Genomic DNA, 22,535 nt, shown 5'->3' with positions numbered 1-22,535 from the left:
GGTTTAAAAGCCTTTCCATTAGCAACAAAGCAACAGTAATTTTAAAATTGCTCCAAGGTAGTGTTACTGCTAACGATAAAAGCCTCCAGCTGATTTTAATTAGATTTTACCTTTCCTCTTTTCTTAGCAATGGGATGCCCATACCTTGAGTGTATTGCTTTCTAGTTGGTCAGGACAGTTAATCATTTCCTTTTACAAAAGGACTAATATGCAGGAAAGCCCTGATTAATATCATGAAGCAAAATAAGAAAATTTAAGACTACTTTTATTAATGGTTTACAACGTTAAACTCACTATGACAAGATTACAGCCTTTTATAAAGGAGAGTTAAGCTTTTTTTATGCTGGCATTGAACTGAATAAAAGGAATTTAATGTCAGTCAGCAGGGGTCTGCCTTCTTTGAAGTCACATTCAGACTCAAGTCAGTGGACAGATTCTGATATCCTTGGATTGTATTCAGATCTGGCCAGCAGTACACATCAACACTCTGTGTAACCCTCTTTATGAGAAATGTGTGTTTATATGACACAACAGATTAAATAATGTGTCCTCTGGTGATTATCCCAGACTGCCATAGAAATCAGTGGGAAAACTGCTCAGTTTTGTGATCAAAAAGGTTGGTTCTCTATCAACAGAAAATATCTGTATTTGATACGTAAGTTTAGTGTTCTGTATGATTCAAAAGCCTTTTATAATTATAATGCCTATCTGACTAATTTTCTGGAAATCCTATTCATTACAACTTGCTTTTTTTTGGCACAGTCACAGATAGCACAAATGGAGACTCTTAATAAGAAAGATTTGCTCAGCCTGACTCAACTGATTTAGTTTTAGTATTAAATAGAAACCAGTCTATCTTGTCACTGGTAACTAATGAAGAAGGCACAGATTATGGCCTGTGACCTCTTTCCTGCTTTTTGATGTAGAAAGAAGGTATGGAATGGACGTTAGACTTTTTTGGTTGGTTTTAAGCTCAACTTCAAGTTCAGACCTTCTCTTGTTATTTTGGCCAAAAGGTCCCTGAGAACTGACAGAATTATGACAACAGAAGCAACATCAGAGACACTAATTGCCTGACAACAGAGTCAACACAAATAAATTCCGCTTTGGATTATTTTTTTTTTTTAAATACTTATGCAATCATTCAGTAGAAGTACTAGAGGGGAAGATTTAAGAACCTGGTCTTTCCATTCAGCTTGTATAGATCCTGTGACACATGTCAGAACCCTGATTAATTTGTAAGCAAATGTACATTAGCATGTTTGACATTCTTGTGTGTTACGAGAAAGAATAAGCATTTCCTTAATAGTTTTACAGCACTTTTAAACATGAGCAACATGGAAAGTAGTTCTCAGCTGGAATTCCTGCATGGAGACCATAGGAGAAAGCTTAATATGGTGGGCAAAGGGCTAGTAGCGGGTTAGCTGCAATTACAGTTCAGCCAGTGGAGCATCATGGTGCTTTTTGATATATCCTCACTCAGTTTCTGTAGCACATGAGTTTGGTATGACTATAGTGCTCTATCCTGAATTATTAAATGTGCAGTTACGTTTTTACAGGCCAAACTGGGCACAGACAACTGAGAGGTTGGCTTTACTGGCTTTGGCTAGGGTAGAATTAATTTTATAGGTAGAATCTGCTATTGAGCTATGATTTGGATTTGTGATGTCACAGGAATGTTTTGTTACTGCTGAGCAGAGCTTGCACAGGGTCAAGGCCTTTTCTGATCCTCATGCACCCCACCAGTGTGGAGGGTGGGGGTGCACAAGGAGTTGGGAGGAGGCGGCTGGGGTAGCTGATCCCAACGGACCACAGGGACATTCCACTCCATGTGGCAGCATGGTCAGCATATAAAAGCTGAGGGAAGAAGGAGGAAGGGGAAATGCTCAGAGTTAATGGCATTCATCTTCCCACATAATTGTCAGGATGACAGAGCCCTGCTTTCCTGGAGATATCTGAACACCTGCCATAAATTCTATTTTCTTTTGTTTATACACAGAACTTTTGCTTTAACCATTAAACTGTCCTTGTCTCAACCCATGAGTTTTCTTACTTTTACCCTTCAGTTTCTCCTCCCATTTTCACTGGGGAGGAAATGAGCAAGCAGCTGTATAGGTCAAGTGGAGTAAAGTCTTAGCATTGGTTTAAAAGATTTTACTGTCTAGTCTGCCAGAAGGTTTGGATCAGACTCACACAAAGGTGATTGAAGGTGTTTTCTTTATTGACCAGGCAGGAGACTATAGCATTTCAGATAAAAGAGTAAATAACTGTTGGAAACATGAATGACTGTGCCAGCCTTAGTTATTCTGTATGTGACATGTCCTTCCCTTACCTTCCCATCCCTTCCCTTCCCTTCCCCCCTCCTGAGGATGGTGTGGAGCAAAACTTTCCCTTTCCCAACCTGTTTTTGTCACCAGGCAATTTAATGATGTGGAAGAGCAACACTGCCAGGTTCAGTGCCAGTGTTATGGCATGGAAAAAAACTCTTCTGCTTTATCCCCTGCACACCTTTCGCCAGATTTCACTCTTGGATACATTTGATCTATTTGTACTGTTTATCTTCCAACTGTTCCTCAAATGACCTCTTGTTAGGACTATTTAATACTAATGTGTCTTCCTGTGTCATGTAAACTTCTTTAAAAATGAGAATTTTAATAAGCACAAGAATGGCGCAGCTGTATGATAAAGCTTTCATTAGAGGATTTCTTAATAGATCCCACTTCCATTCCTTGATTGCATAATCAACAGCTAATGAAATTGTCTTGGTAACAAGAGCTATGGTGTATTACATCCTCTCCCGAGACTAAGTGGAAAGACAATTGTACCAGCCCGAGAGGACTATTGATTGTTCACAGTTTGAATTTGATTACCCTTACGGGGAACTGAACAAGAGATCATCTTCAGCTCTGCTAAATGGATTTTTTTTCCCACTGAAAGTTATTGGTTCACTTTCATACAGGACATTTGTGGGGCAATAAACACAGGAAGTGTAATTTCATTACAGATTTCCTGAGTCTGCAAGTTTGGAAGCACCAAAAGCTGTGAAAGAAATGATGGCTGCTTAGTGATATGTCTCTGTGTTTAAACCAGGTGGGAGCTCTGAAGGGAGACACAGCTCATTGTGTGTTGCTTGTCTTATTGCAGGAGGGAATCCCAAAGGGAAATTCGCTCTGGGACTGGTTCAGAATGAGTGGAAAGTTTATGTTAAAAGGCCTCTGGATCGGGAAGAGCAAGACATTTATTATCTGAACATCACGGCCACAGATGGCCTCTTTGTGACCCAAGCTGCTGTGGAAGTGACTGTCACTGATGTCAATGATAATAATCCAGTTTGTGAACAGGTGAGTTAACACCACCCATGGCAATCAGCTGCTGTGTTGAGAGCAATGCTTTCCCTGCGGGTGTCTCTCGCTCTTTGCAAATACTCAAAGTATTCATAGGCACTGCTGATTTTCATACTTATGGTATTAGTTGAAGAATCTGCAGTGATCTGGGAGAGAGGCAGGATAAAGCATTCCGGTGAAGCCAAGAGTGAAGGATAATAATCTCTTAAAGCTTGCAAAGGAGTCTGGTGCACAGTGCCCTTGGTTGGCTTTACTGCAGATGATCCGTTGTGAGGTGGCATTGGGCAGCTACTCCTCCTCTGCAAAAAAAGAGTGTGCTCTTCCTTTGCAACCTATGTGGAAATGTCATCAGTCTAGTTTAACTCCTGCTTTCCTCAACTTTCCAGATACCAGACATCCAGTGGAAAAGGCAGAGGAATGTAGCTTGCTGTCTTGTTGTTGGGGATGTATGCAATGTGGCCTGACCACAGCTTTCAGAGTGTTAGCTGTCTTGTATTCTGTGAAAAGGCAATCCAGGGAACTGATGTTAGTGCAATGGAAAGGTCTGTGTGAAAGAAAAGATGTGATAAAACCCAGAGTTCCTTAATGGTACTACTCACAGAAAATATGTATAAATATATATATGTGTATGTGTGTGTGTATGTGTGTATACATATACTCATGTAATTCCCATCATTACATTATCACTCACTGAAAATTACTGTCATTGCAAGAACTACTCTATCACTCTGGGGAATCGCAATCTGTATTTCCCTCAAGACTGCAGGATGAGGTGATAAAAACAATTGTTTCTGTTTGCACACTCATCAAGATTTTCATTTCATAGGTGTCAATTGAATAAACAGAAGATACAAAACGGTATTGCATTAAGCACCTAAGATGAGCCTTATTTGCAGTCATAATTTGACGTTGTTTCTGTGACACCTGAAAGCTTAACTGTGACTCGAATTTCTAGGAATGTGTTGTGTAAAGGAAAATTGTTTCCTGTATAGAAAGATGCATTACAAATAGTTTTTTAAAAAAGGTTTTTCAAAGACTGTAAAATACTGCTACAGCATAGCTTACGTCTGTTTTTGACTCTAGGTTGCATATACAGCGTTGTTTCCTGAAGACATTCCACCAAACAAAGTAATTCTCAAAATCAGCGCCAAAGATGCTGACATCGGGTCCAATGGTGAAATTCGCTATTCTCTTTATGGTTCGGGGAACAATAAATTTCTCTTAGATCCAGAAAATGGTAAGAAGGCAACCAAATGTTTCTGAATAGCCTTAACCCCTCTACATCTGGGTACTGATTTCCTTAATTAGAGTTAGGTTACACATGGCTGTCAGCCAGTTGTTCCAGTTCTGGCAGATGTGGGTGATCATTTGAATGGTGGTGACAGGAGGGAGAAAGAGGGACATCTCTGTTGGCCAGGTTGGATGCTATAACCAGAACAGTGGATCCTTTTGTTTCCCTGTACACTTCAAGTTAGATCAGAGATTTATCATAGAACCACAGAATATTTTGGGCTGGAGGAGAACTTTGAAGATCATCTAGGCCAAACCCCTTGCCATATGCAGAGTCATCTTCAAATAGATCATGTTGATCAGAGACCCATACAGTTAAGGTTCCTAGGGCTGCCTGTGCCACTGTTTCACCACCCTAATTCTAAAAAAAAATGTCTACACTTATATCTAGTCAAAATCTACCCTCTTTTAGTTTAAAACAATTACCCTTTGTCATATCACAGCAGGTACTGCTAAAAAGGACATGTTTCTGTTTTAAGGAGTCTATAAATCCTTGGAGTGACAGAAAGACTGACTTGGAAAAACATGGTGGTGTTCATATGGGTAAAGCTGTAGGCAGCTGTTGCCTACCATGTTACCATGAATGGCTTGTCATCCCTGCACTCATATTGGCACCTCACTTTTTTGGGTAAAGAGGAAGGGAAAGTGGCACTGCTGTGAGTTTTTAATCTGTTCATTGGAATAAGCAGTGTTGATTTTGTTTTCTCTTTCCTATTCCTGTGAAACACGTGGTTTTGAGACACTTAGGCTGTCTAGAATTAGTGATGTTGCTACAATAATAATGATAGCTGCTGCTTTTAAATAATTTCAGGTGAGCTGAAATCTTTGGCCCCTCTCGACCGAGAGAAAATCCCTGCATACAGCTTGGTTGCCCGAGCCACTGATGGTGGTGGCAGGTTTTGCCAGTCAGAAATCCATCTTATTTTAGAAGATGTTAATGATAACCCACCAGTGTTTTCATCTGACCACTACACTGCTTGTGTCTATGAGAACACAGCCACTAAAGCTTTGTTAACAAGAGTCCAAGCAACTGATCCTGATGTTGGTAAGTGGATAACATTGCAAAAAATAAATGTTTATGAAAATTCTGTGAAATTCTGGTGGAATTACAATGCAGATTTGCTTTTCTATTGCTAATTTTTTCCATTTTTCTCCTCCTCCTCCTTCTTTTTTATCCTCCCCACTTCTTTCTCTTCTCTTTCTTTACATCAAAATGCTTGTGTCTGATCTTGACACCATGGTGTTACAAACAGAAAAGCATTGCAGCAGCCACAGGAGCATGTAGTCCTCTCTTGATCAGCAATAGCTCTGTTTAGGGGTTAAATATCATTTTGGGGCTAAATTGCAACTTTTTTCCTTCAGTGGTCTCACCTCTTTTTTTGAGCCATGATTCTGAATACACGTGCCTCTATTTATGCAAATAATATAGTTACATGCCACAGGGACCTATACCTGATTAATCACAGCTTTTCTAGAGTTTTAGGCTGCAATAGCTCCCATTTGTTCCAGCTGGTTACTTTAGCATAAAGCTATTGTACACTGTGAATGTACATTATAAATGTTCTGGTTATTTAACTGCACATTCTTTGAAAATGTAATAGTTTATTATATGAGGACCTTAGCCTTGAAATGTGGGCCCAATTATGAATACTTAAAGGGGAGTATTTTTTGCATAATACAGTGGTAAGTCCTACTGAATATTAGAAAAAAAATTCGGTCATTCCCTTGAGTTGAAATAAATAACTTTGTTTGTTGTTTTTTTTCTTCCTGTGTTTTTGGAGGTGTTTTGTAAAAACTATGGCCTGAGTAGTTTCATGCAAAATCACATAGATCTTTCATTCAATGAAAAAAAGACACTTTTTTTTCTGAGTGCATTCTGTAAGTCTCAGTTTTTTGCAAGACTGATAGTTTAGATATACAGGAATTCATAAAGGAGCAGCAAACAGTCATTAATGTATCTATGAAGAGCTGCAGTATATGCCATGGTTGAAAACTCACAATTAAAATTATGATCCTGTCCTGCAGTGAAGAGCCAATTACTGGAGGTAAACTACTGAACCATCTGAAGAGACAATGTTGTTACTTTCCACTGTTGTATTAATTACCATTTTTCTTGTACGTGTGGTGACATTCAAGGAGAGAGGGGACACAATTAGAATTAAAAGTTGTCAATAAAAGTTCTTGCTAGCACCAACTTTACATAATTAGATAGTTAACAATCAAAAAAAAACCCACAAACCATGAGCTAGTTGCTGTACCTCCCTTCTGAAACTAGGGAAGTTAAAGGGAGGGCTGGATATGATGAATGAGAAGGGGCTATGTACTTCCTTAATGCTTAGACCTGAAAACCAAACCATACAGTGTATCATAACTAAAGGACTAAAAAGTCCCTAAAACTGGATTTTATTCTAATTACTGTTCTGTTAGTCCCTATTAAAATCACTGATTCCCTGTTGCTAGATAATGAATGAGTTCAGGTAGTGTAATATTCCCATGAGAGAAAAAAATGTATTATTGATATTCCTCTAAGACTTTTTGAAGTGTTAACCTGAAAACATCAGTGGAGGCAGTAGTCATCATACAAATAAATTTTTAACATTCAGGAAACATCTTGTGATCATTCTTAGAATTTGCCTCCTCTGCTTTGGGCTTGAAGGGCTGTGTACTGTAAGGACAGGAGTATGAATATTGAAGCCATTGAGAGAAAACTTGAGAGAAGTCCCTTTGTGGTCCACAACTAAACACAATTTAACAAAATCCTGAGAATACCGTGTTCAGACATTGTTAAATAATTAACACAATTTCCAGTTAAAAGAAAAATAGTGTTATATCTGCCTTGTGCCTTTGATATCTGTTGAAGTTCCTGATCACATAATATCATGTGAAATTCTAGGACTGGACCATAAATTGCTGTTTAATATATTTATAATTTGGATACATACTTAGAGACTAGCTGCATCAGCTGGACACACTGAGGGAGAATTGTGATCCTTCTTCAAAGTGTTCAACAGAAGAAAGCAGTTTTAACTGTTTAGTAGCACACAAGTTCATTTTCCATAACCTCTGCATACAGCTGGGGATCTTAAATTACATGATCTCATGAAAGAGAGAATATACAGAAGTCTATTTGTTAGGATGTTTTAGTAGTTTTAATTGAAAACAATTCTTTCTCCTATACTGCTGCAATTGGAAATTTTTAGTATTTCCACAATATGGTATTTGCTGCTTACTCACCACCAGCAGATCTGGAAATGTTCAAACTAAGAAATTAAAGTGAAATACTGGTTCTACATTTTTTAGAGAGTTTCAGAGAAAGCAGTGAATTTTTCACCTCACACTGTCTCTAAAGCAAAGTGCCAAATTACTCCATTTTGTTCAAATTAAGGCACAAGGAGAGCTGGAATGTATGCTGAGGTATAATTACCTGAACAAACCCATCACACACAGCTGCTGTATCGGCCTGTTTCAAAGGAATTAGGGTCATACTAGGGCAGCAGCTCTTGAGGAAAGCTACATGGGACATTGTGGTAAGTATGATCTTAAAAAATTGATAAACTTTAGAAAAAATGTAGAGCCCAGAGCAGAGGCACAGGCACATACTCATTTCCAGTGCTGCTCATGTGTTCTGCATGCACAGAGTGTTGTGGCCTCGCTCACACAGTACAAGAACAAATGACAGCATCATCCAAGCTCAGCAGTGCTTTAAGAGATGGTTAAATCCTGCCTCACTTGAAGATGCTGTGTTTTGTGAATGACCTCCGTGCTCAGGCCTGTTTCCATGATGATTGATGGTGTAGTCTACCACAGGCAGGAGTACTTAACTGTACTAAAAACGAACAGTGCATTATCCATCCTTCTGCAGTCTTCTTCATCACCACTGGGGCATCAGCCATCCACATCTGTAGTCAGTTTAGTGATTTCACTGACCAACTGATTTTTTTCTGTGTTTATGATGAAAATGAGATTCTAGTTTTGCTCAGAATAGGAATAGCCTTGTCAGGCAGTTCTGTCTTGCCTGCCACTGCTGCCTTCCAGCCTCTCTCTCCATTAGCCGATGTTTAAAGCTGTGGCAGATCATCCCTGTTCCCTGCACAACCAGGCAGTACAGATGGACTGGGCCATCTCTGAGCCAGCACCTTGCATGCAGCCAACATGCAGGAAAACACAGGCATGTAGGTAAAACTTGCAAGGAGTGTCTTTTATTTGGTTGCAGAGTTCATGCAGTGTGCAGAATGCCCTGCTCTGTGCTCAGCTGCTCCTCACCCCCACAGCCCTTCCCCAGCCCAGGGCCCATACCAGGAGATGTGGTGACATGCATGCTGCTAGGACCTATTGGTATCGATTGTTTGGTTTGGGAAGGCAAATCTAGGAGCTTCTCAGAGTCACTGATGAGACTGATCTGCTTCTCCCTTGACTAGCTGGCATCTTGTCCAACCCCCCCCACTCAAGCAGGGACATCTACAGCAGGTTATCTAGGACTCAGTCCAGATGGCTTTTGGCTACCTCCAAGGACAGAGAGTGCTGTCCCCCAAGGATTGAGTACTCTGCAGCATGAGCACCCTAGAGGTCCTCTGGGAATAACCAGAGACGTGCATTGTGGATACAGACAAAAGTGTAATACCCTCACCATGATCTGTTGTACATGAAAAAAAGTGTAGTTTCAGGAATTACCCTCCCATATCTTACAGCAGATTTAATAGCATTGAGTAATGCAACCTAGAAAAACAACAGGCAGTGTGCTACCTTATTCAAAGCTTTATTAATTAAATTCATTTTCATTTTAATTTATTAATATAATACCTTATATTTTCTCACTTCTGTGCATAGGTTTCCCAGAGTTTCAGATGTGTCCCAGCTTCTGCAGGGCTTGTAGCCTCACGAGCAGAATGGTCTAAGGTTTATTCACCAGTTCTGAAAAAAAATCATCCAGCTAGTTTTGGGGTCAGCAGATTTGGATGATGAGCCTGGATTTACGTTCTTTGTTCCTAGCATTTGAAGCTTTGCTTAGGTGGCTGTGAGAGAAAACATGGGTGTTGAAAACCTAATTCAGGAAACCAGAATAAGGTTTGAGACCCTCCCACAGATATGTTTGTACAGCCAGGTTATATGGGTTAGTTGTAGCTGAATTTGATTGTATTCTTTAAGCAGTTTTACAGAGTTAAATATTATTTAGATCAGGATTTATGAGAAGGATTCTGCTGTCAGCTGATTAGTGCATTTGTGTTTAATCTGGAGAGTTTAAATCAATCAAGTTTCTAATCAGTCTGATTCTTGGTGTGGGGAGCTAATTATTCATCTTTTCACACAAAGTGGAAGAGCTGCAGAAAGCAGAAAAGACTCAGCCCTCCTGGGGGAAGTTGTTTGACGTTCTTAGTAGGAGACATTGGCTTCCTAAACCCAAAGTTCTCCAACAAGAATTGATAGGGGAACTGGAAAACTGGGGGAAGGAGTGCCGTTTTCTTTCAGGTTCTGATGAAAAATTTTATGTTGGATTTCAAAGAAACCTGTGTCAAAAATTATATTTTTCCTGCAAGGTTTGACCTCGCAGATTTTGATGTTTCAATAAAGACCTGCTTTGTCAAAAAAAGCTGAAACCCAAACCCTTACCATATGTGCTCCCAAGGCACCTGCACAGGAAATAATAAATTTCTTTACTAGGGAAGAATGGTAGTATGACTTCTCCTTCAGGTTTCAACCAGTCCATTTTTTTGTGTGTACCTACCTTCAAGAGGATGGGGATGCAAGCAAAGTTTTATCTTCTTTTTCTTCCTGTCCTCTCTTTGTGTCAATGAGAAAAAAAGAAGAAATTACTAAAACAATAAAAACAAAATATCTCTCAGAAATAGCCACCAAGGGCTATAGACAGTTCTGTGAGGTTTATCACTGGTTTTGAGGAAGTGGCATCAGGATGCTGGTGAGCCCAGCATGGAAAAAAATCACATTGGCTGTTCAGTGGGTCACCACTTTCAAGAATACATGCAGGGAGCTAGAGTACAGACATCATCCTCATCAATGGTGGGCTTTGGTCTTCAAGGTATTAGGGCAACTGAGCCTATTGCAGTCACAGCTGCCTCACAGCTGGGCTTGGGGAAGTGAAAAGTGTTGCTGCGTGAGATTGCAGGACTGTCAGAGAGAAGTGTAACACAGTCACATCTTGATTGGAGAGCAGCTCTCTGAATTATGTGTAATGGTGATTAATAAAATAATAGAAATGCTGAAGCAGATACTGATTTTGGCATTTTATGGCAAAACTAGTACACAGCAAACCTCTGCTTTGTGTGTTTGTTAATGGGCACATCCCTTAAAACGGACCTGGAAACTTTGGGAGCACTCAGCATCTGAAAAAGACAAAAGCGAGGATCCAAACATGAATAAAAAGAATAACAGAGATAATAGGACAGAAGATTTACTAAAACTGGACAGCTAATAAGTAGTTGACTTTGGCAGTGAGGCCAGCTAGATGGCATTCCTGCATATCTAAGTTTTTGTAAAATAAATATTACAAGATACTTTAACAGAGGATGACTCATTCTCTTTAAAATATGCATGGTGCTTCCTCTATCTTCACCCACATCGCTGCCTCGCACACTTTTAAAATAACACCCGGGTTAGGGCTCTAATGCAGGAGATGAGAGAGACATGAATTATTAATTCCTTTTACTCTAGCAATCCAAAACAAGATTGCATAAGTTAAGAGGTATAGTTGAAGTAGGGAGGCCTGTCCACTGTCACTGAAGCTGTTTTCAGAAAGAATTCAAAAATCAGCCTTGGAAGTAAAATCCAACCAACCAATCAACCAAAAGACAAAGCAAAATAAAAAAAAAAGGAAAAACCAACCAACCAAAAAAATCCCAAAAAAACAGAATACAAAACAAAAGGCAGGAGTGAACATTGCTGTATAGCCTGGTGGCTGATTTGGTTCTGGGCCCTGTTCCTTAGAGCTTATTCAATGAATAGTAATAGTCCATGATGATGTACCCTTGTGCTCCTTCTTCCTGGAAAGGTATCCTTACTATTAGAGTTCTGTCCAGTCTTCCATAAGGAAGTGGAAGGTCAATGCCCCACATTCCCCATTTGTCTGGCCAGTCCTACAGACACGTGCAGGTCCAGATTCACTCAGTAAGCTGCTCAAGAGAAAACCTAGATTTTTACCTCCTAGTAAAGGGAAAAGCACTAATAGGAATGCAGAGGTAAAGCACACTGGATCCCTGAAAAATTGCCAAATAAAAAAATTGTCAGGCTCTTACGAGTTCAGACTTGACTTATTGTTAGGAGGTAAATAAACAAGGTATTCGGGGTTTCTGAAAACCTCTTTCAAAGCATTCAGTATGACCCTGTTGAATCCTTCAGAGGGCCATATTTTTAAAGCTTCAGGGATAGTCAGGGGAATGCAGTAACCCTCCTTGCATTAAAATAATGGGATGTGTGTATCAAGATGACTAAAAGCTAGTCTGTGTTCAGGAACTGGAAGTCATCAAACCAATCTCATTTCCTTCTGCAACATGTGATGAGGCCATATTGAAATAAATATTATGGGTGTTATGGCTTAGGTTTAGTGAGTTTTATGGCATTGTACTGCCCCATGTTTTTATGTGTAAGCCAGGGAAACATGGTCTTTGCCAAACTGCTGTCAGGGGAGTTTGTAGTAGAGGGGTAAGTTAAGAAAGATACTGGGTGCAGCATCGCTATTTTGATTCCTGAATACATAAGTAGGCATAAGGACTGTACTGCTAAATGTCAGAAAGCAGAGTGGTGCTGCAAGTTACCCTGGATAGTGTCAAATCCGCAGTTGTGGTATTTAACAGTTGGAAGAGTGGTATGGAAAAACCCAGTGCAAGTCATCAAGATAAATGTGATGTCTCAAGTTTAGGCAAGAAGAACAAGTTCACTGTTATTGTCTGGGTGGTGACTGCCTGGGCAGCAGAACTGCTGTATTGCTGTGACCCACAGGCTGAAGGTATTTACACTTTCATACTGGTGTGAAAAGGCAAATACTTAATGATATAACCACCTCTAATGAGATGGGTAAACCAGAGTAGTGCTGGAATAAAAGTAGTCCTTTCTGTTTATTTGGTGTTGGCAAATCCTGACGTGAAAGGTTGTTTTGGATACAGCACTTCCAAGATGTGGGCTACATCTTCCAGGAAGATGTAGGAGATTGACAAAAGAGATCACAAGTAAAGTAAAATTCAGGAAATACTGTAACAGTTGAGAGGGTCTGCTGGGGAAAAAGAGTTGAGATGATAAAATATAACAGCTTTTAGCTATCAGATAAGTATCTCTGAGGAAGGAAGTTGACCCCTGTTCTTTCAGGTTTTTTTCCCTTGTCTTTTATTAATTTTATTCAATCTCAGACAAAAATCAGGACAAGATTTTTTGTTGTAAGAAAAGTGAGGCACTGGGGTGTTATCGAAGGAGGTTGTGCAAGTTCCTGATCAAAGGATAGGCCTCTGTTTGGGGATAAATTGCATCCATCTTATTTTTGTGCAGGGATAAACTAGATGACCTCTCAAGATTCCAGCTCTCTTTACACTTTCTCATTTCTAGTAGTTTCTTTAATTTTTGAGATTTCCAAGACATTGTTAACAACATAGAGGTAAAGAACTAGACAAAGGAGAATTGTATCACTTGGATTATATTGACTGAATAAACTCTGTCTTTAAACTGGATCACTTAAACCTCTGTGTATATGAATACTCTCTCTATATATACACACATACACATAAATATAAAATACAATATACAAACTATTTGAGAACATACCTGATGAAGAGAGGCTGAGGGAGCTGGCGTTGTTTAGCCTGGAGAAAAGCAATCTGAGAGGGGACCTTCTTGCTCTTAATAACTACCTAAAAGGAGCTTTTATTGGGGTGGGGGTTGGTCTCATCTCCCAGGTAGCAAATGAAAGGACAAGAGGAAATGGCCTCAAGTTGTGCCAGGAAGGGTTTAGATAGGATATTAGGAAAAAATTAAAATTAAATAATTAAAATTTTGACGGGCATTGGAATAGGCTCTCCAGGGTGGAATTACTACCCCTGAAAGTATTTAAAATGTGCACGCATGTGGTGCTTGAGAACATGGTTTGGAGCTGGTTTAACAGCTGGACCCAAGGATCTGAGAGGTCTTTTTCCATCTTAATGGTTCTATTCATGCTTACATATATGCATCTATGTTTTTTATCTCTTTCTCTGTGTGCATTCCACTGCTTCCAGTTATGTTTCTCTATGTTTCCAGCTGCAGTGTGTAACCCTAAATCAGGTATCTCCAAATCCCGACTTCAGAAAAACTGACTCAGGAGCACTGAAGAAAACAAGTATATATTTCAAGTGATGTAAGCCAGTACCCAGGAGTTTGTAAATCCCTAGTAGGAAAGAGATGGAGGATGAGGCAACTATCCAGATCTTGACTTCCTACCAAAACAGACAACACCTTCCCCAGCTGAAATGGAAAGCGGAGTTTTAGATACCCATGGATGGTCCCATACTGCTAACAGTTTATAGATGCCATTTCTGTGAAGTATTCCACTTCAGTAAGGGGCTGATTATCTTCAATCAGCAGCTCTGCCCTGCCCTCATCCCATGGTACCCTGACTCTGTTGGAGCAGTGGTATGAACAAAGGCCTCTGGGGTTAGCACTATTTTTTCCCTCAGAGAAGAGAAAAACACTGAAAGTCTATCCTGGTAGCACTGTTATGGATTAAACTCGGCCAGGTTTTCTGCTTAAGTTGTAAAAATCACTTGAAATATTTTCCCTTTGGGGCTATATATTCTTCTACAGTTCAACAAGGTACTTCAGGCAAGATTTCTCTTTCATCTCAAAATGATGAAGTAGAGTACTACAAAATCTGGTTTAGAATTCATCTTTTTGTCCTGTTTGCTGTTAACAAAGTTGTGGACTTTTATCTTCTCGGAATTGGCCTTGTGGTTAACATTTGGGTTGTCAAGAAAGGTCATAGGTACATACCAGTGTTAATCACTACACCATAAAAGAGGCAAGGGGAAGCACAATAATCAGATAGCTTGCTTTGTATGTTTGCAAACGACTGCTAAACTGAAAAATATTTTTTTTTTCAGCTTGCTTTCTGGTCTGCATCCTGTTTGTTTATTTTTAATACTTGCCATTACATTTCTTTTCATAGGTTTTCAAGATGAAAATGAGCAGATGACAAAAGTTAATTGTCATTTTTCAGACAAAAACAAAAACGAGTGGTCTAGCTGTACTTGGGGAAATATATTTAGAAAAGAGTTCAGGGTGACAGATGAAGACAGAAAGGAGAAACACAATGTGGCTTTTAATGTGTATAACTTATACTTCATGTGTGATGAATAAAGGTATTGCCCACTTCAGAAACTTACTGTCATATGGGATTGTGCCTATTGGGTTAATAATGCTCAGCCTTTTAATTGGTGTCAGTCTGGATCAAAATGTGTTGTAACGTCACCATTTTCATCTGAGTTGCACCTCAAATCCTGTGTTCAGTTTTGGGTCCCTCACTGCAACAAAGACATTGAGGGGCTGGAGCGTGTCCAGAGAAGGGCAGTGGAGCTGGGGAAGGGTCTGGGGCACAAGTGCTGTGAGGAGGGGCTGAGGGAGCTGGGGGTGTTTAGCCTGGAGAAAAGGAGGCTCAGGGGGACCTTCTCTCTCTCTCTCTACAGCAACTTAAAAGAACATTGTCGTGAGTTGAGGGCCAGGCTCTTTTCCCAAGTAACAAGCAGTAGGACAACAGGAAATGGTAGCAAGTTAAGCCATGGGAGGTTAAGATGTAGAGAAGGAAAAATTTCTTCTCTGAAAGTATTGTCAAGCCCTGGAACAGGCCTAAGGAAGTAGTTGAGTTACAACTTTGGGAAGTATTTAAAAGATGTGTAGATGTGACACTCAGGGATGTGGTTGAGTGGTGGCCTTGACAGTGCTGGGCTAATCGATGATCTCAAAGGTCCTGTCCAACCTGAATGAGTCTGTGATTCTATACTTTATACAAGGAGGATATTGATAGTGCTGAATTATGAAGAGAAGTTATTATATATTCCTGATGCTATTTAAAGTAGTAATGACATAGAAGTTGTCATAATCTGACATTCAGTGTGTGCCCCTTTGTTTTAGTACAGAAAAAAACAAGAAGAAAAGCCTATTTGAAGAACGGCATTTGAGGTACTAGGCGGGTGTATGTTTTACAAACTCTTCACACCAGAGATTTGGCAAAGGGCAATATTCTATCATATGCTAATACCAGTATAAATAGAAAATGTGCTACCTTATTCCTTTATTTAAAAAAAAAAATGTACTGCAATTTTCTTTTTGTAATAGTGATTCTTGCAAAGGCTTTCTGTGTTCAAATAGCTCATGTTCATGATTGGCACCTTAGAAATATGAGAAGTTTGAGTGAGTGAGTTGACAGCAAACAGTTTGCAAACATTAATCCCCCAACAGCTGTAGGCAAGCAGTGTGGGAGGATTGCTCTCTTTACCAGTGCAGGAACTATGGCACTGAAGCACAGAAGGTATCTCCTTTATAGTCATAGCGGAATCTGCTGTCACCTCTGTGGCAGGGATGCCATTGACACACACTTGTGGACATTTGTCTCTCAGGAGAGGGTAGCCTCTGGACTAAAGCATTTTCAGTTTCAGTAAAATAGCTTTCCTACTCCATCTTTGCCTCATGTCCATTTCTCACCCAGCCTTGGGTCAGAAAGCTCAGTAGAAACTGCTACTGATGTAACACAACACTGCAAAGTGCTGTTGGTGCCACAGTTTTTCACTGATTTTACCCCTAAGAAGCAAATATTAAATTCCACCCACCAAAACACTCTGCAAGAGGGTCAGCACAAAGCTAAGATCTCCCTCTGTATGTCTCCCTTTTTTCTCCTTTTTGCATTTGGGCCAAAAGCCACCAAGGGTTGGTATCTGTATCCCTACACAGGTCTTCTGACCTATCTTCTGTCTCTCCTTGCATAAAAAGGCACTTTCACCTGTAAGAGCTTTTCTTTCATGTCCCATGGGAAAAATAAGACTGTTCATCATACCAGACTGGTACAAGATAACCTATGGCTCTGGAACTCCTATATTTCTCTCTCATTTTCCAGGGAGGAAAAATAAAAGCACTTAGCTTCAAGATTCAAAATTCTGTATATTAGAGTGAGCACCCAGAACACCATAATCGATATCTGACCTCTTTCTATTGTAGGAATACCAGAAATAGCTTAAAAAAACATTATTAATATTTTGTTAATTCATGGGCATCTCTTTTAGAAAGTAGAATACAAGAAGAGGGGCTGGATTATATGACAGATTGCCTTTACTGGAGTTATTACCTCCAGTACATAAACTTGCCCTCCATGGTGTTGCATCTACCAAATTCTCTCTCCCCATTTCCCATTGCAAGGTCCTTTTGCTGAAGTTTCATGGTGTTTCAAGGCGTCTGTTGGCAATTTCCTTTCTAGCTGTTTGGGCCCTTAAGGACTGTGGTGTGTGAATCTTCTGTCTTGTGCACAGGCATGCTGTACTGAGTATCAAAAAGGGAGTTTCTGCCAGAGAAAAGTGCAAACCAGACTAAGGCTCTCCTGCAGTCACAGACATGTAAAAGGTGGCTTAAGGCCCTCTGCCTCAGAGGAGTGTTTGACACTGTAGAAACTGGCAGGCACCAAGAGTGGCTGGTGGAGAATACTAAATAGTTTTACAGTTAAAACTCCTGTGTAGGTTGGGTGTTCAGTGTCATGCTCTGAATCAAGGGGGAGAAAAAGCCCATTTTCCGGCATCGCTGAGGATCAGCTGTTATTACTAACTCAGTAATTGTTATGGACAGGTCTGTCATTTTTTTTAAGTGGAAGTTCGTGGAGGATGTCCAAGCAAAGATCTCCCCAGCTGGGAACATAGATACCTCCAACCATTCAGATTTTGAAAAATCTTCCACTTTCTAGAGGGCTTTACTCCTTTTTAATGTTTGTCAGTTTGGTTGACTGTCAGCTGGCAGAGTATTTGGGTGTATGTATCAAGAGACTAAGGAAAGGGGTGACTGCTCTCCAGCAGCTGTAGGGTATTCAAAGCCTAATGTTTTAACATGAAGGCACCTCCTGTGAGTTCACAGGCTGAGCTCAGTTCCTTGTCTATAGGACAAGAGTCACTTTCTTGATTGCCTTGCTGTTTTGCTGAAGGTGGGACATTTTATTTTTTGACACTTGTGATACCATGGTGAATGGAGTGGATCGGCTGTGATGGAAAACCAAAACAGAACAACACAAAAAGCCTAACAGAGTCATTCACTGCAGTATTGCCATTTAATTTGTTCCATGTTTAAAAGACATTTGAACCTTTTAAATATACTCTGGTATCTCAAGCACTGCATAAAAACTTTATTCTCTGAAGAGCCATACACTAATTCCTAATGCCCTTCAAGTAGGGTCTGGGACTTTGTAGTTCCTCTAGCTTTTATGTGCGTGTGATTCAGCAAAGAGTCTCCCAGCTCCCCCTTGTGTGGATGCTCAACTCCTGCTACATCAAGCAGAAAACAGCTGTGATTTGTGCTGCTTTTGATCAGACATTTCTACAATGCTTTGCTGCTGGAAAGCAGAATAATACTGTCACAAATTTTAAATTAACTAAATATGCCTAGAAGGGATTGGTAGCTCTTGTTCATCTGATTAATGTCAGGCTTGTAAAGTTTGTTCTCCAGCAAAAATAGCAGCAAATTCTCAAGTGAGAGATGTTAAAAACAGAGACTCTCCATTTTAGTGGGTCTTTGTGTTTTAGTTATAGTCTCTTACTGAAGCACCCAGGACAAAATCACAAAATCAACTAGCATCAAGGGAGTTGAATTAGCTTGTATCTGTGTTCACTTTTAATTAGATTTGAAATGGCTATCCCACTTGGTAGTGCAGAAACCAAGTCAGTACCATCCCCTCAGGCCTTATTACTGACAACAACCTTAGCATAGATCTGCATATTCAGCAGCCAGGTGGATAGGTGCTTTGCGTTGGGAAATACAGGCACGATTTTAAAAACACAGGGTATCTTTTGTACAACTCGATTTTTGCTCTTAGACTGGGGAACAGAGGGACTTTCCTTTTTAAAATGTTCATATTCTGGCAGGAGTTTTTTAATGCAGCTTTTATTTAATAGGTATCATCTTATAATATTTTTCTGCTCAACAGTGGAATCAAGGCAGCACTGGTAGCAAGTACATTCTGATGTATTTCTATGGGTTTATTTTCCCCTTATGTACATTTCTGCTCCTTCAAGATGTGCTCTGAGACATTTCCAATTTCAGCATTCTGCTTGTCTCATCTAATTCAATTATAAGCTGTTCTGGGCAAGGGCCATATCTGGATTCTGCTTTCAAGTTTCAATACACAGCAGTTCTGCAAAGTAATCTTTAAAGAAAAGTATCATGATGAGGGAAGGAACTTAATGTATCCAAAGGGATTTATCATGTGAGAAGAGCATGTCCTGATCTCCCAAACTTTCAGCAATACTGTAGCCACAAGGCACTCCTACCTCTACCCCCACTGGAAATGCTCAGCATGATAGCAGATTTTGCTTAGGGTTTCCATTAGATGGGGAGAGATTTTTCTTTTCTTTATGTCTCATTTTTATTTTCCCATTTGCTTCTCTTCCAGGCGTGAACAGAAAAGTCACCTATTCCCTGTCAGACTCTGCAGATGGTTACTTCTCAGTTGACCGGTCATCAGGAATCATTATTTTGGAGCATCCACTTGACAGAGAGCTTCAGTCCTCCTATAACATCACTGTAAAGGCCTCAGATCAAAGCATTGTGATGACCTTATCCTCGTTTGCCACCGTTACCATTACAGTGCTGGACATTAATGACAACCCTCCCGTGTTTGAAAGAAGAGATTATCTTGTTACAGTACCTGAAGACACCTCACCTGGCACCGAGGTCCTTTCTGTTTTTGCTACAAGCCAAGACATTGGTACAAATGCTGAGATTGCCTATCTCATCAGATCAGGGAATGAGAAAGGGAAGTTCCGGATTAACTCAAAAACAGGTTTGTAGAGTGGCTCTTACTTGCAATGCTAGATTAAAGCATCAGAAAAACATGAATGTTTTGGGGAAGCCTCTTGGACCACAAGATTTCCAAGGCCAGAGACTTACAGCTTGTCATTGCGTAATTAACTACAGAGTTAAAAAGCAATTTTAGGTTGGAGAGTGCTGTCAATTATGGTCACACTTGGCTGCCCCAGCTCAAGTGGAGAATACTTTTCTCCATTAGTAAGTCTGTTGAAGCCAATATAGATGTGACAACCTATTAGCCAAACTGTGCAAACCACTTCTGAACACTTGCAATGTTTGCTTGCTTACCAGCTGAGTACAGCCTCAACTGTCTGCCCCTTAGAAAGCATCAACCTGTGCTACTGTTAGGACCAATTCAGTCCTATTATGTGATTACTGTCTGCCCCTTAGAAAGCATCTACCAGTGCTACAAGGACCTGTTAGGACTAATTCAGTCCTATTACGTGATTACCATTATGCAGCTTTCCTGACTTAGGTTTTTCTGATTCATCTGTTTTTATTTCAGCCGTGGCTTGGGTTGAGGTCGTTTTGGTTAAACATCACAAATTTTAGAAGTACACCACTGCTTCTCTATAAGAATGACCTAGGAAAGGCATTATGTTTGGTGTAAATGGCTCATTTTCTTTGAATATCCTTAGTGGGATATATTCTTTATCCTCACTGAGCTTTTAGTCCATCAACTGTAAGCTTTTTCTTCTGTGCCTTCCTGTAGTGGATCCCCTTCTTCTCATAGCATTCAGGATGACCAGTACAAATCTGCCACCAGAGTCTGAAAGCAAAGAGTCTTTATTTTAAAAGCTGAAGATAACGCTTCTTTGGGTGTAACTGTAATAGCCAGTAACATGAAGAATCTCAAAATTATGTATTGTGTCATTTCTATAATTGTGTGCAAAAATGGCTCTCCACTCTGTAGAGAATGCTCCCTCTCATGTGAGGGACTTAGCGTAACTGTGTGTTGTCTGTCACCTTCATCATGCTGATTAGTGCTAGCAAAATTTAAACATAAATACGCCTAGGCAGCAATACTTAACTTCACATTTGACAATGAAGCCAAGGAAATAAATCAATAAAAACCCATAATGAAGCTTAATCACACAGGAAAAAAAAAAACCCAAAACTAAAACTATATATTATTCATTAATGTGTGACAGCTCCCTTATTATTCGTTTAGAGGCAGGAGCTCAGTTTCTAGACAGCAGATTGGTGATGTAGCATGCCTGATCTGAGCTTGAAAAATAATGTCCTCCACACCATTTATCAGTGGGAACTGTCTGCTAGCCACTTGGAAGCTTCTCTTCAGGGCTCTTGCTTTCAGCAAGTCGTGCTGAAAGGTGGAATTCATTTGGAAAGAGCCCAGACAAGATTAAGAGGAATGAGCTGAAGTCTGTAAAATGTGAATTATCAGGAAAGACTGAAGGATTTAAGGCTGTTTAAGGTAGAAAAAAGAAGACATGCTGTTAATTTTCATACCTGTAGAAAGTACCTGTGAAGAAGAGGGGAATAAACTGTACTCCATGCCCGGTAATAAGAAAAGAAGTTGTGAATGGGCTTAAATTACATTTGGATTACCTTGGTTAAATGATGGGAAGGAATTCCTAGCTGTAATGATTATTAAGTTCTGAAATGTATTTCCTAAGAAGCTGATATTGTTGGAGGTTTATAAGAACACTAGAAATCAGATCATTTCTATCCTAGAGGGAATCTGGGTGCGTGTAGTGAATCAAGTTACAGAGAATCTTAATTTTGGTGGTGTGGTGAAGTAACACAAAATTTATAAACCTAGCTGAGTGGGAAAGTCTCTGTTTAATCACTTAAATGATAGACAACTGATTTCTCAGAGGTATTCATATCCTCATTTGTATTTAATTCATGAGAAGTTAATTGTGTGGGAGTGAATTTCTGTTGACTTGTCAGGGCTTATTTCCAGAGTCGGCATCCAGTTCTCCCAAAGGCTATGTGAATGAGATGGTAAATGGGTGGATATGGCCCCTACTTCTTCATCTGTGATACTCACATAGTGAAAGCTATTTTCCTGAGGAACCATTCATTGCCTCATGCCTTGTAAAGATCCTTTCTGCAGAGGCAACCCAAGTGCAGTTGGCATAATTCTTTAATCAAACGACAGCAGTAGAAACCTGAATAAACATTTTTATAGGATTGGGCAGTCTTACAGTTAGTGTTGTATGTGTGCCATGGTGATAAATAGCATGCTGTACTGTTTACTACAGTCAAATCCCTTACTCTGTGGCATTATTTATTTTTTGCTGGCTGTTGACATTCCCTCCTTTGCTTCAAAGGAGTGATTTCCATTTTCGAAGCTCTGGATTTTGAATCGTGCAAGGACTTCTACTTAGTAGTGGAAGCAAAGGATGGAGGAACTCCGGCGCTGAGCGCGGTTACAACGGTGAACGTGAACGTGACGGACGTCAACGACAACGCGCCCACGTTCAGCCAGGCTGTCTACAGCGCCGTCATCAGCGAGGACGCAGCCATCGGGGACTCCGTGGTCTTGGTGAGTGGGGCCGTGGGTGGCATTTAGGTGTGGTGAAGCCCTCTGCCCCTAAAAAAGTGCTGCACCACTTAATAATGATAATTACTACGTCCTGAAGCCCCCGAACCATTTTCTAGCCAATACTCTGCATCTGCTACTGCTCTCAAAGCCGCTGTGCGTTTCTCCCTAAAAGAAAGTAGTAGTAGTATCTTCCTTTTTAACCCTGTTATGCTGTCAAAGAGCAATGGTGTATTTAAGGTGTTGCATTTCATGAGTCAGCTAGAAAGAAACAGGTTTTAATAGAAAGGCAGAATTAAACTTTTCAGTGAAATACAATCACAGAGTCAGAGGGTTGGATGAGATCTTAAAGATCATCTAGTTCCAAC

General features: G+C 40.1%; 1 protein-coding gene across 6 annotated transcripts in view; it reads left to right on the top strand.

Moving 5' to 3' along the window:
• Positions 1-22,535, top strand: part of FAT3 (FAT atypical cadherin 3) — a 396,115-nt gene that overhangs the window by 326,432 nt on the left and 47,148 nt on the right. For all 6 annotated transcript variants that reach the window (XM_088051032.1, XM_088051035.1, XM_088051033.1 and 3 more), the window contains 5 exons: positions 3,145-3,341; positions 4,428-4,581; positions 5,446-5,679; positions 19,243-19,632; positions 21,956-22,170. In XM_088051032.1, the coding sequence (XP_087907158.1) occupies positions 3,145-3,341; positions 4,428-4,581; positions 5,446-5,679; positions 19,243-19,632; positions 21,956-22,170 (1,190 nt within the window). The remainder of the gene's footprint in view (positions 1-3,144; positions 3,342-4,427; positions 4,582-5,445; positions 5,680-19,242; positions 19,633-21,955; positions 22,171-22,535) is intronic.

This window comes from Pseudopodoces humilis, chromosome 2, assembly GCF_049639895.1.
Source record: "Pseudopodoces humilis isolate 2021_Gansu_Grassland_sample_001 chromosome 2, ASM4963989v1, whole genome shotgun sequence".
NCBI lineage: Eukaryota > Metazoa > Chordata > Aves > Passeriformes > Paridae > Pseudopodoces > Pseudopodoces humilis.
Note: the sequence above shows the minus strand (reverse complement) of the source record. Positions and strands in the feature narration are given on the sequence as shown.